The sequence below is a fragment of the Indicator indicator genome, chromosome 17, assembly GCF_027791375.1.
Source record: "Indicator indicator isolate 239-I01 chromosome 17, UM_Iind_1.1, whole genome shotgun sequence".
Taxonomy (NCBI): Eukaryota; Metazoa; Chordata; class Aves; order Piciformes; family Indicatoridae; genus Indicator; species Indicator indicator.
The window spans coordinates 13469822-13483285 of NC_072026.1; the positions used below are offsets into that span (position 1 = coordinate 13469822).

The following is a 13464-nucleotide window of genomic DNA, read 5'->3' on the forward strand; positions in this document are numbered from 1 at the left end:
GAGGAAGAATGAGAGGACAATGTCTTTATACTTCTCCCCACAGTTTATTGCCTCAAAAATACCTCTGTGATTCAGTGAGGGGTTTTCTATGCTGTTTCTCACTGCCTATGGCAAAATTAGTGGCCTTATTCTGGAAAAGGTTTGTGTTTTATATGTTTCACATAGATTCCAGGAGAACCTTGCTAAGCCACCATTTAAAATTAGGCCAGGATCTGTCCACTTTCCAGCAAAGTTGCAGTGCTACCTCGTTTTGACTTACTCTCCATTAAGTGTAAGTACCCTTATATCATAGGATAGGAAATAAAGCTGAATGACCACACTCCGTTGATGTGAAAGAACATAGGTTGAGGTGCATCATCCTGGTTTAACTCTCAGCACTTGAATGCTGCAGAATGGTCATGGTGAGAGGGATGTACATTTCATCTTCCAGACTAAGTGCAAAACAGTGAGGTTCTACTGTACTTTCTTTAAGCAGGTTGAAAATGTTGGGGAACAATTTTTTTTTTTTTTAATTTAGTACTTAATTTCTAAGCTGCTGTGGGTAAATATATGTCTAGCTAAGTCCCATTCAGATCTTGATGCTTTGGAGATGCTTTTATTTGAGTGAGCAGAAGAACATCATGTTGATATAATGTCAAAAGACCATGTTACGCATAAGCAATGATAAAATATTTCATCCACTCTTCTGATCTGACTTTGAACAAAATATGGTTCATTTTTTTTCTCCCACTTGGCTTAGACTGGAGAGGGATCAGAGATACGAAGTCTAATAAAAACATCAGTTTTCCTTTCTTTGCTTTCTAGCTTTTGAAACATTCCTTCTTTGCATTCTACGCTAATCCTCACTCAGAGTAGTTAGTGAAGAAATAAAATGAAACTATGTTCTCTCTCTATTTAATCTGATTTTAAAATGCAGATAGAAAAAGGAACCTCAAATCATCCCAGGCCTCTACCAGAAAGAAAGGGTTCCAGTCTACTGGTATGACTAAACCTTTCTATCAACACATCTTTTGGAGACTGGGCTGTAGATAGGTAGTATGATAAACAGTAAACCTGTTCAAATTTTCCAAGACTAGAGGAGAAACTGTTGGGAATAAAGATGAGAATCTTGAGTGTGTTCCTCCAGACAGTTAATTGTGAGTCTATTAAGCACCATTTCTTGTTTCAGGGCTGCAGGAATTTTGTTGTACAGTAGTTTGTTGCAATTTATAGATTCATTATGTTGTCAAAGCTGTGACTTGTAAGATAAAACCATTATACCTCCTCCAGCTGGATCACCTGAATATATATTCTGAAGTTAAGTACAGTCATTTATACCTCAAGAAGGAAAATTAGGAATGAGAAGTGGTTGACTTTTTTTTTTTTCCCCTAAAGAAGAAAATTTTTTTACTGACAAGGAAACAAACACATATAGCTAGTCTTAGTTATATGAACTGTATGATTCCTTGTGTTTTTAATCAGAATTGAGCTTGAGAAAGCTAAGCACCTGATAATAACTACCAGATACAGGATTGACTGTCAGTTGTTGATCCTACAGCATCCTAGCATCTAAGTAACTGAGTGGTCTCACTGCTGCCTCAGTAGAGCTGTGTACATGTTGACTAAGTATTTGTGAAATGAAGCATAAAACCCAAATGTACTAGTATTAAAGGCCTGAATCTGTCTGTAGCAGACCATTTAATGAAGTGCTGAAGTGATAGAAGTTCTTTCTATTTATTTCATCATATTCAGTAGTGCATGCTGAATTTCAGGATGTTGCTGTGAGATGCTGAGATGTTAAAGCGTTCCCCTTTTAATGTACTTCATCTCTTGTGAATAGCTGAATGAAATACACAGTGATTCCTCCCTGTCCACCCCCTCACACACCCACCTTAGCCACTGTCAAATGTATCATGGTTTATTTATTTACTTAATCTGTCAAAATGCCTTTTGTTGGATTCAGTCATGTTTAGAAGGAATGTTTGGTATCTCAATAGAATGATCCAAATTTTGCAAATGTTATTTAGCATTATTGCTTAACTTTACTTTTTTTAAAGAATTGTTTTTTATTTCTTCAGAATATTGTACGCACTGGAAAAAAAATGGGATTTATGTGAAAGTAGCAGCCTTTTTTTTTTTTAAAAAACAAAAAACCCAACAAAAAAACCTTCTCCAAACATACACACACCTCACACTCCCCTTCCCCTTACAACAAAACTATGACAAAACTAAAAACAAAACCCAAAACAGAATAACCCTACTACATTTCCTATTTCTAGTCATATCCTTCAGGGCATCATATCCTTCAGGGCATCCTTCAGGGCATTCAAGGCATTGCTGCTCTTTGTCACCATTGACTGCCTCTGGTCAGTTAACTGTGGAGGGATTTAAATAAGCTCAGGTGTCTCAACCATTGCAGGCTACTTGGAATGCAAAATCTGTGAGCTTTTCTGAATGACTTAAAAATCAGTTACAGGAATGGCAGTGTTAAATACAGCCAACAAGAGGGACATCCCTGGGGCAGTTTGGATGAAAGATTCTTGGAGCAGTTGTACCACTTGTACCATTGACTTTGACAGCAGAGCTGCTCTAAGTGATTGCTCCAGCCTTCCCTCTGTATTGTAGATGTCTTGTTCTTGTCATGGTGCTGTGACTCGTGCTTTTCTCTGTTACCCTGGTCCAGTTGGTTTGAGTCACTCTAGAAATTTCAGGCATAATTACACAACATGGAGTATGCCAACAGACCTGCTCATCAAAGCCAATGGGACATTCCTATGCCCCTTCCATGCCTTACCTATGCAGGTTCTGGAGCTTCATGAACTCTTCCACACCAATTAAAATTGCTAAAACGGCTAACTTCAACAAGGTGATTCAGCAAAAAAGTAGAGAGGCAAACCAACAACTACACACAGAAGGATTCTAGATTATTTGGGCTGTTGCAAGAGTCAAATGGTGCAACTGGAGTCAGACAGAAAGCAGTAGAACCTTCAACTGTTTCTGAGCTGTTGCTTCTTTGATTGCAAAGTATCAGTGAAGTTCATTGAATTAGGACAGAGTCAGTTATGTTCTAGAAGACCATTAAGATCAGCCTCCTTTTCTGCAGGCTAAAAACCCCAGTTCCCTCAGCAACTCCTCAGAAGACTTGTGTTCTAGACCCTTCACCAGCTTCATTGCCTTTCTTTGAACACACTCCACCACCCCAGTGGCTCTGTTGTAGTGAGGAGCCCAAAAGTGAAATTATTCCCTCACCTTGTTTGAAGACTTTTTAAACCTTGTGTCTTATTTTGGTTTATGTTATGGTGCCACTAGAAATTGTCTCAGCATAGCCGAGACACAAGCTTCACAGAAGGTGAAGCACGGGTCAGAATGGGAACAGAAAGGGAACGAACTTCTGAAGCTAATGTCATGGATCTTCACATCCTTTATTCCTTACCTGTCTCTGGTATCAAACTGTAACATATGTCAGAGCTTGTGTAGTGTGCAGGACATTGATTTGATGGGAAAGCAGAATACTAAATCTCCGTATAGGATGGTTATTCTCTTCCTTGCAGAGGGTGATTTTTGTTTTCCCTGAAAGGTTTATTTCACAGGCAGTTATACTGTATGGATGATTTTTTGGGGCTGCTTTTGGGCTTATTTACACTGTGAAATAAAGAGCAAAACTATACTGCTGTTCTTGAAAGTTAACTGTCATTCTCTCCTGTGCCCACAGTCTAGGACAAGATAACTTGAGGCTGTTGCCACTCAGTACATGGGTGATGAGCTGTTTACATGGCAGCAGTGCAATGTACAATTTTAAGTGTAGTCCTGGTCCTCCCTGGTCAAATGTTTTTAAATCTTGTGTCACAGTTACAAAAAGGCTGACAGTAGCTATGGGGCAGAGCAGGAGGGGACCACAGAGACAACTTACTCCTTTCGGCAGGAGCTTAAGCTGACTGTAAAATCTTGCCCTAAAGTAGGCCGATTTGCTGTCCACAAGCAATTCATTGTGCAGTCCAATGGCTAGACCTCACACTGGTATGAAGTAAGGTGAAAGGAGAGTCAAAATTGGCAGGGAAATTAATTACTCTTTCTACCAGTGAATGATTGCCTATATTTGTCTCCAAGTGTACACGCACATGAGATTTGTTTATGCAGCCTTACAGTAAGTAGCCCTCCAAAGCAGAAAGGCGTGTTCTGCACCCACCATAGCATCTGGGGATTCAGCCTGTGACTAGTGGGATCTTGTGCCAAGGCTCAAGCTGTCTGGGATACATGCCATGCTACCTTCCAAGGATTCAGACACTGTACTTGGCGTTTTCATTTCTTCCTAGTTAAGCACCAAAGAATTTGTGTCTTGTTTCTTTTGGAGGGTGAAATCCAGCAGTTCTTGCCCATGCCACTATGAATCAGTGAAAAGCCAGTCTATGACCATTTGCCCCTGTACCTGTTTTTGGTTCTTGCTGCTTATCAGCAAAGCCTCCTTGTGCTTAAGCCTTGCCTTGCTGAAGTTGGGAGACAGGAAAAGTCCATCCACTTGCATACCTTAAGATTATAGAGTACCTCATTGTAGATTTATTCATCTGTTTCTGGCCACAATCAGGGGTTTGGTATTTCTGTATATTTGATAGCTTTTTGTAAAACCCAGTTGTTATCTTCTTTCAGAAATGGCTGTTTGCAACTGTTAAATTATTGTACTTTTTATCTCCTAAATCATGCATCTCCTTCTCTGGAGACTTTCAAGCCCTGACTGTATGTGTTCCTGTGTGACCTGTAATAGATTCTATGGCCCTGCTCTGGCAGGGGGGTTGGACTTGAAGATCTCCAGAGGTCCCTTCTAACCCCTAACATCTTGTGATCCTCTGATCTAAATTACAGGCATTTGTTTGCTATGCATTAGAGCTAATGGAAAATAGGTGTGCTGCTTCTCTCGCTCTTGCAATCGTTTCACTAGAGGTATATTCTTAGGAATTAAATTAGTCCCAATAGAGAGCAATGCCCTGAAAAGGCCAAAAAACAGGAAGAGGGCATATGTGTCAGCCCTGTTAGGAGGGGAAAGGTTTCCACAGGCAGGTCCACTTGGAAGTTTTCTTTTTTACAGTGACAAGACTTGTAAAAATCTGTTGAATTTTGTGGTTTGTATTCAAAGTGATTTTGCTGTAAATCTGTCCTGCAGCTTTTAGAGTATCTTAGTCAAAGCCAAGCTTTTGAAATTATTTCCTTTTTCTTCAGGGTCAATTTTGTACTCTAAAACAATTATTTCTGCATTTACTGAGTCATTATTTCAGTGCTGCAGAGGATGCAGCAGGCAGAACAGTGAGCTTAGGTACACTGTTATAACCAACCAAACTGTGCTGGGGAGCTGGAGTGGCTCAGGCACTGGACTGAATCACAAAGCAGTTCCAGTTACCCAAGCCCAGCGTTATCCAGGCACAGACTGGTATGGGCAAGGGAAAGGAGGGATGTGAAGAGGCTCAACTGCCACGGAATGCTGTTACCTCTGAATAATTTGTAAGAGTGTCACAAGTTTTGTAAACTTTCTAATGTGCTAAAACTCGGTTACAAGGTAACATTTACAAATAAGGGGTAGTTTGTGTCTTGTTTTTGTATTTTGGTCTGATTTTTTTTTCACTGTTGTGCTCTAAGTCCAGGGCAAATAGTTGTTAAACCTTTGAACTAAAACAAATAAATGCATTTTAATGGATCCTGTACAGTTTTGTTATCATTCTACTTGTGCCAGGCTCCGACTCTGTCTTGCTTAAGACTTTTTAAAACCAGGTAAGACAACCAAAACTGATTTTCCAATTCAGTTTGTAATATTAATAGTTAAATAGATAGGGGAATACATATTCTTACCTGATTTGTTGATTTTTCTGTCTTGGGCAGGCTGTACTGAACTGTAATTCTCACACCATATGTGGTGGCAAAGTACTTTTAATGCACTTCAGAAATGTTTCAGGCTGTATTTAAAAGTACATTTAAATAGACTGCAGTAACATTGTGACCCAGTACATGTCAGACAAGCAGACATTTCATTGTGTAAGGTTTCTACTAATCATGTTCCTGGAAAAAGAACATGCTGGTTGTGCCCAACCTGTATTATTATACATGTAAGGTAAGAGTTTTAAATTTCCACAGAGCTGGAGACTAGAACTAATTCTCCAGTTTAATTTCTCTTGAGCAGTATAAAGACTGATGCAACAGCTTAAGTAGAAATCTAATGATGTGAAGTGCTGGAAACCTGAGATGAACTAAGCAAGTAATTTCCTTTTTTCAGGCACTGCTGATTATCTGCATCTCTAAGACTCTAATTGTAAGTCAGCTTTTCATTGTTTAATACCAAGCTATATGTAAGAATAAGCGAGTTTCCACCTCTGAAACATCCATAATACTCACTGCTGTTGAGTTAGTTTGATTTTAATAGTGAGTAACTACATAGCTGTCTAAAGTAGCAAGAGTGAGAAGCTCTTAGTTAGAAGCTGTTCATCTCTATGAGCACAGCTGTGAGTTTCAGGTAGGTTTAATCCAGGTCAGACCGATACTGAATCTGTGAGGTACTAAAACAACAGAAGCTGTTTACTCAGTGCACTAAGAATTTGGCTCAGGGAACAAAGGTCTCCAAGTCAGTTCTACCTGCCTGGGTACTTTTGTGATCAGCAGGATCATGGATGTTTTGGTTCACAGGAACATGCTCCTTCCCTTCTCAAAACAACTCCTTGGGATCAGCACAGTTATCCGTACCAACAAAGTGGTTTGCTAAGGCTTCCTCATCCAAGAAGCTCTGCCACCAAGCCGGAGCTACTGCAGAGACACTGAAAACTGGTGCTAACAGTTAAGGCTGTGCAGCAGGTTCTGGTGTGCCGTTCTAAGTAAAACAACCTAAGAGCCCCCACTCTTAAAAAGCTTTTGGGGAAGGGTAAAAGACTTCATCCCTGGCTCTCTGTTCTTTATAGGAACCTCCTAAGTCACTGCAAACTCTACATTGTAATTTTTTTTTTCCTCATAAAATTTGGTCAGGATGACAATCTATATATTAGCTAGGTATGACATGCACAGTAAAGAAATCCCTCATGGCAAAGCTTGACTAGATATTCTTTAAAATCACACGCACTAGTGCAAGTGTAATATGAAGGAAGCATATTGAAATATTGGAAGATGATAAGTCTCTGATCACTACTTTGCCTATACTACATGGCAAAAATGTGTTACACACCAGTGTAACTGGTTCTGCAACAAAGTTTTGCTTCAAAAGGTTGAAACAAATCACTTCCCCCTCTCAGAGGGTAAGAAGCCCAAGCCTGGACAAAACTCCATGTTTAAAATTAAGACATTAAAAGTACAAAACTGAACCAATAACTGATATAAGTGCTAACAAATACACTGCTATAAATAGTGATATAACTGATGTAACTGATATAGATGCTGCTCTAACTTGGAGCATGCAGTGACTAAGTTCTGAATTAGCCTGAAAGCTGCAGGCACCTGCCCACAATCTGTTCTGACAGTAGGCAAAAGGGGAAGGCAGAATTAATCACAGGGAAATATTTCTAACACATTGTTAGCCTTTAACAGTAACACTAAGGAGAACTGCTTAAATAAAAATTGACCAAGCCGCAGAATTAAGCAGAGAAACATAAAAAGAAATCGTGATTCTTTTTCCTTATTTTATTGGGTAAATGATTTAAAAGGTAATAACAATAGTGTTAAAACTACTACAATATCTTTCCACAGTCATATCTCACAGACCCACAGATAACCTTCTATATACTTTTTTTTAAAACTTTTTTCCTCATTTTTAAGCCATACTTATATTAAAATGCCCATTTCAACAGTTTCTTCACACTAATAGTAATTAAATGTGGAAGGAAGAAGGATCTAGTTATAAAGGAAGGGGTTCAGGTAATGTGTGATATTATTGTAATCAATCAAGTTACTAAGGAAGGAAGGAGAAGACAGAGGCCTTACAAGCTACGCCAGGTAGCTCTAAGCCCATTGCATGTCACCATTGCATTAAAGATAACTCAAGATGCTGGTGAAAAATTTAAAGTAATTTTTTTTTTGTAAAATATAAAACACTAAAATAACTTAGAAACTAGATCCAAATATCTTGAAAAGAATCGACTTTGATATACAAAAACAGTCATAAGTTGTTATAAAAGTTCCAAACAAAAGTTTGTTTTCTCAGTGCGTTTATGTACCAGCGCAATTACTGGGTCCAGAGCAAAGAAAGAGGTTTTTATTTTTTATTTAACAGTAATAAAAAAATGAGGAAAACATATCTCTGTATATAAAGAATCATTGCTGGTCTTCAGAATAAATGTAACCAGAAACCCTTAAATCTGAGAGGCACACTTTGGGTTTCTTTCTTTTTTTTTTTTAACTTTTTTTTTTTCTTAAACATAAAAGGAAAGTCACCAGTTTATTTCAGTGGAGGAGAATTTCAGACTCCCCAAATAAACAATTCAATTAACATTACTAGCAAAAATCAGTTAGAAACTGTACAAAAATAAAAAAGTTAACACATTTAATCCTGCAGGGCTTTTGTAAGGATTGGAAGGCAGGCTTTAGGAGCAGCATTTGGGCATGGCTGGAGGCTTCTTTGGTTCGATCTAACACACATAAAAGATGTAACCTACTCCAGACAACAATTTTAAAAACCTGCACATTTGAAGACAGTAAAGAGGTCAATATACAAACGCCAGGGTGTGCAACGTGATTCAACTGCCTGGACTTAATAGTGTATCTGAGGTCAGAACTCCAGTGTGCCCTCCTTCTGCTATGACCAGCAGTGGGATTGAGATGGTGAAAGTCAGTGCTACAGCAGTCTAGGCAGAAGGAAGGCCACTTGAAGCATGACTAAGTAATAGGTTCATGTAGAGTCTATGGTTGTGTTGTCAAACTCAGCTTACAGAACAGGGGTTTTAGGAACAATTAAGCAAAAAGAACTTAAAAAAAACCCCAACAGTCTCATTAATGAATAAGGCAAACTGAGTAGTACTCATTCAAAAAAATAAGCATTCCAGCTTAACAGTGACATAAGCTACTTGGCTGTATACACCCAATAAAGTAGTCCAAATTAAAAGAAAAATCTGAATCTAAAGCCATAAATCTATCCAAAAGGGTACTAAACAGAACTATCTGGGAAGGACATGTAATGAAACTAACGGTTGATCAGCTTTAAGCAAACAGACCTATTCTGTCCCAGTGCATGTCACAGTGAACAGCATGTTTTGTACAAATAAACCCATAATTACAGAGAAACAATCCTTAGCATTTTCAGCACTTGTATGCTGAGGAGGTAGGTGCCCTAGAAACACTGCAGATAGACTGATTATACTAATCTTGCAAAGAAATATCATACAATCTGATTGACCACAGACTCTGTTACAGTTTTTTAATTAGTGATACAAAACGCTGGTCCAGAAGGGCCTGGTATTAACCTCATTTCAAAAGCACACCTTTAGGGTTTGTATAACACCTTTTTAACTATATTTGTAAGCAACAGCTACTAAGAGAGAGACAAAAATGCATTGTGCATTATGCTGTATACAAAAAGGAGACAAAATTATCCTTTTCTCCCCCAAGCCATGGTGGGAAGTATTGCTGACCTTGTCCTTAAAAACCTGCAGGATTGTTTATTCATCAGTATATCATCCTTATTACACTGGTAAGAAATTCTGTATAACATCTGCATATATCGAAGATCTTTTAAAAAAATCTGATATGATTTTAGATCCGCATGACCAGTCACGTGACCTGCTTGAGGTTGATTAGCACCTTTCAATACATATATATTTTAATATATAATAGATCTTTTTAAAAAACTTCTAACAATGAGCTCATACACATGAGCGTGCTGTAACGAGATGACAGATGAAGATGGGGTTGGATGACTTTTCTTCTTGGGTTTGGGTTTTGTTTTTGTTTTTTTTTAATTGTGTGGGGTTTTTTCTTTTTTTTTTTTCTTTTTTTTCAGCAGAATGGTTCAGTTTGTGCTCAGTTTCCCTATAAGGGCAAGAAAAGAAACCAACACAACTCTGTCAGGTAGCCACTTGTTCACTATTTCTACTTGAAGACTAATCCATTTAAAAGTGTTCCCCAAGTAGAAACAAGACAACAGTATCATCCAAAATAGCCTCTGTATAAATATCTATTAATTGTTGCAGCTTCTGGCTGGCATCTCTTGGCTCCTGAAACTTCAGGCCCTCTTCTTGTAAATTAAGGCATCATAACTGAAAATGTTATATTTGGACATCAAATGCTGTGGATGAAGGAATACCAAAGACCTTCCACAAGAACCTCCATAGGAATTAAGTAGCACAGCTAATCTCACATAAGGGATGAACATAGTTTACCCATATCTGGGGTTTTGATACCTGACTGAAATATTGTTACAATTAGGGTTTGTTTTTTTTTTAAGAACTGAATTTTAACTGGTTTTATCTATTTGAATTGTATATATCCATATAGTTACAAACATTCGTTCCTCAAAATCAATAGGATTTCTGCTTACTGTGGGATACTCACTCCTATTAGGAAGGTCTTTTCTGTAATAGATGGCTTGTATTGCCCCCTAGAATACGCAATGAACTACAGCAGGTATCAGTGGGAGTTCTGCAGGCACATAAGCAAGGAGCTGGGGCTTGCAAATATACCACACATACCTTTTACTAAATCCTATTTTTACAGCAGGATAAAGTTCCAATCGTTTATTTTTTTTCTTCTACCATGTGGAGGGGTATCAGAATTATTACACAGTACTTAGAGCTCTCAAGTACTGTTCCTGTAATAGATGAAAATGTGAAATTATGGCATATTTGTCCTGTGCTCTTTTACAACAGTCTTTTTTATTTGTAAAAATTATCATTACCTTTATCTAGCTATTCATGACTTGATAAAACTCAACAAGTTCAAAAGCAGAAGAAAGAACAAACCAGGGATATTTCCTTTTCCAAAACAGGTTTGCTATAAGAGAAAAAAAAGTTTCACTTTAAAAAATCCCCCCAAACCTGATGCCAGAGCAGACTCATTATAGTTTGCTAGAATGTCTGGCAGATTTGCTATATTTTTTCCTATGAATCTTATATATAAAGTATATAGTTATGTCGTAGTCAAAGGCACTAAAATCTAAATCCATTTTCTTCCTAATATGACATCCACTACTCACCAGCCTGCTTGTAAAAACAAATGTCACTTCTAATATGAGATAATCAGAAAGGCATCGTCTCATTACAAACTCATTTTTATGACGAGTCTTAACAGAGCTGGTCACCCTCAATTCCCAGCACAGCATGGGAGACAAAGCTACCTGGTAGCCCACTGGGTTATGTCATGCCCTATCAATTAGACCACTGGATTCTGAAAAGGCTGCAATGTTAACATCACCTCTCATTGTACATGTAATTGCTTCTTTTCATCCCAAAAAGCATTTTGTGTGTCAGCCTTGACATTTGGGCTGTATATGCTGGATCTGAAGATCAGGTACATAGCTACATGAAATCTTTACCGTGAGGGTGAGATATTGTACACACAACATTGTTACAAACATTATGAAAATGCAGTTCATTGTCTAAAGTAATACCTGAATCTGATATGTTTCATTCCCTGTCACACCTAATAATGCAAAAGCCATGAATGCCTATTTGCAAAGCAAAGAATCCCTAACTGTAATCCTTAAACTCTTCCTTCCATCCACAGTCACAGAAAGCCTTGACTGATATAATTCAATGTTAATGAAGTAGAAATTTTAAATTCCATAAAAAACCCCAAGGGCTATATATGCTGCAAAAAAATCTGCAGTGACTCAATAATAAAAAAAAGCATGGGATCTTTGTAGTAATGTAGTTTTCCCACCCGCTGCCATGATGAGCCTAACCAAGAAGCCTCAACATGGCAACGGAAACTATCATCATAAAATGGTACAGTAATAGAGATAGCTAGACCAAGAAGGGGCAGGGTCTCCTGGGAAGAGGTCTGCAGAGAGGTCCAGTGACTGGTCATGCGGCTCAGTGTCAGGAATAATGGTTATACGGTGGAAGGGGGTGCCCAATACCATTTTGGAAGTGATGATGCTGACGATGGGCAAGGTACTCTGTGTAGCTCATTGTCATCTTCTCACTACGGTACCTAGAAAAGAGCAAAGAAGCAAATTCAAGAACTATTACCAGGAAACTGTAAGTAGCACTAAAAATACTGCAATTATGGTATGTTCAGTGGCAACAGCTATGTACTTCCAATCCTGGGAATAAGACTGTCTTCAGTTGCACAAGGGCATGGAGGGAACTGCTATGGCTGTGTCATTCTTGAATCATGTGACAAACTGCAACATAAGTGCTTATCAAACTAAACTGTTAAAAACCATTGCCCACTATGTTGCTTGAAGTAGAGGGAACAGAAACTCATGATGATTTATTGAGAATGTGTCATATCTTCAGCCAACTCTGCATAAAACCTAGGAGAAAAACTGTAAAGAAGCACTACAGATTTTGGGGCTGTTTTAAGTAATGTTTAAGTATTGTCTGCCAAATTCCACTTTTAAAATAATCCCAGCTATATTAAATGAGTTACATTCTTTCTAGACTAGAATAACGTAATATCTCAAGTTGATGGTCCTTAAGGATCCCTTCCAAGTCTAACTCCCTGCTCCTCACAGGACTACCTAAAACTAAACCGTATGTCTAAGAGCATTGTCCAGATGCTCTTGAACTCTTTGCTGGCTTGATGTTAAGACCACTTCTCTTGGGAGTCTGTTCCAGCAATTGACCACCCTCCTAATGAAGAGCTTTTGCTTAATGTCCAGTCTGAGCCTCTCCTGATGCAGCTCCATTCCATTTCCTTGTGTCCTGTCACTGGTCACCAGAGAGATCAGTACCTCCCCACTCCTCTGCCCCCTTGAGGAAGCTGTAGACTGTGATGAGATCCCTCCTCAGTGATAAGGTCTCCTCCAAGCTGAAAAAAACAAATGACCTCAGCTGCTCCTCCCAAAAGGAGGAAAAAAAAACCTTGAGGCTTTTCACAATCTTAGAGTGTCCAGAGGGGTCACACCACTGCAGTAAAGTGGGACAATCACCTCCTTCAACTGGCTAGCAATGCTCTGCTTAATGCAGCCCAGGACACAGTTGGCCCTTTCAGCTGCCAGAGCACAGTGCTGGCTCATATTTGACTTGCCATCAACCCAGCACCCCAGATCCCTTTAAGTGGGGCTGCTCTCCAGCCTTTCATCCCCCAATTCACATATGCATAGCCAAGATTATCCCGGCCCAGGTAGATTACTTGGTACTTGTTCTTGTTAAATTTCATACAGTTGGTTATTGCCCAGCTCTCTAGACTATGCAGATCTCTGCAAGGCCTTTCTGCCCTCAAGAAAGTCCACAGCTCCTCCTAGTTTCATATTACCAGCAACCTTAATGTAGTCCCAGGCCCAGGTCATTTATACAAACAATAAAGAGCACTGGCTCTAAAACTGAGCCCTGGGGAACTGAACTGGTGACTGGCCAGCAGCCTCAT

The 13464-nt window shown here is 38.8% G+C and overlaps 1 protein-coding gene across 2 annotated transcripts in view; it reads right to left on the bottom strand.

Moving 5' to 3' along the window:
- Positions 1-11969: 11969 nt before the first annotated feature.
- AMMECR1 (AMMECR nuclear protein 1) overlaps positions 11970-13464 on the bottom strand; it is a 99225-nt gene continuing 97730 nt past the window's right edge. For both annotated transcript variants that reach the window (XM_054388665.1, XM_054388666.1), the window contains one exon: positions 11970-12084. In XM_054388665.1, the coding sequence (XP_054244640.1) occupies positions 11970-12084 (115 nt within the window). The remainder of the gene's footprint in view (positions 12085-13464) is intronic.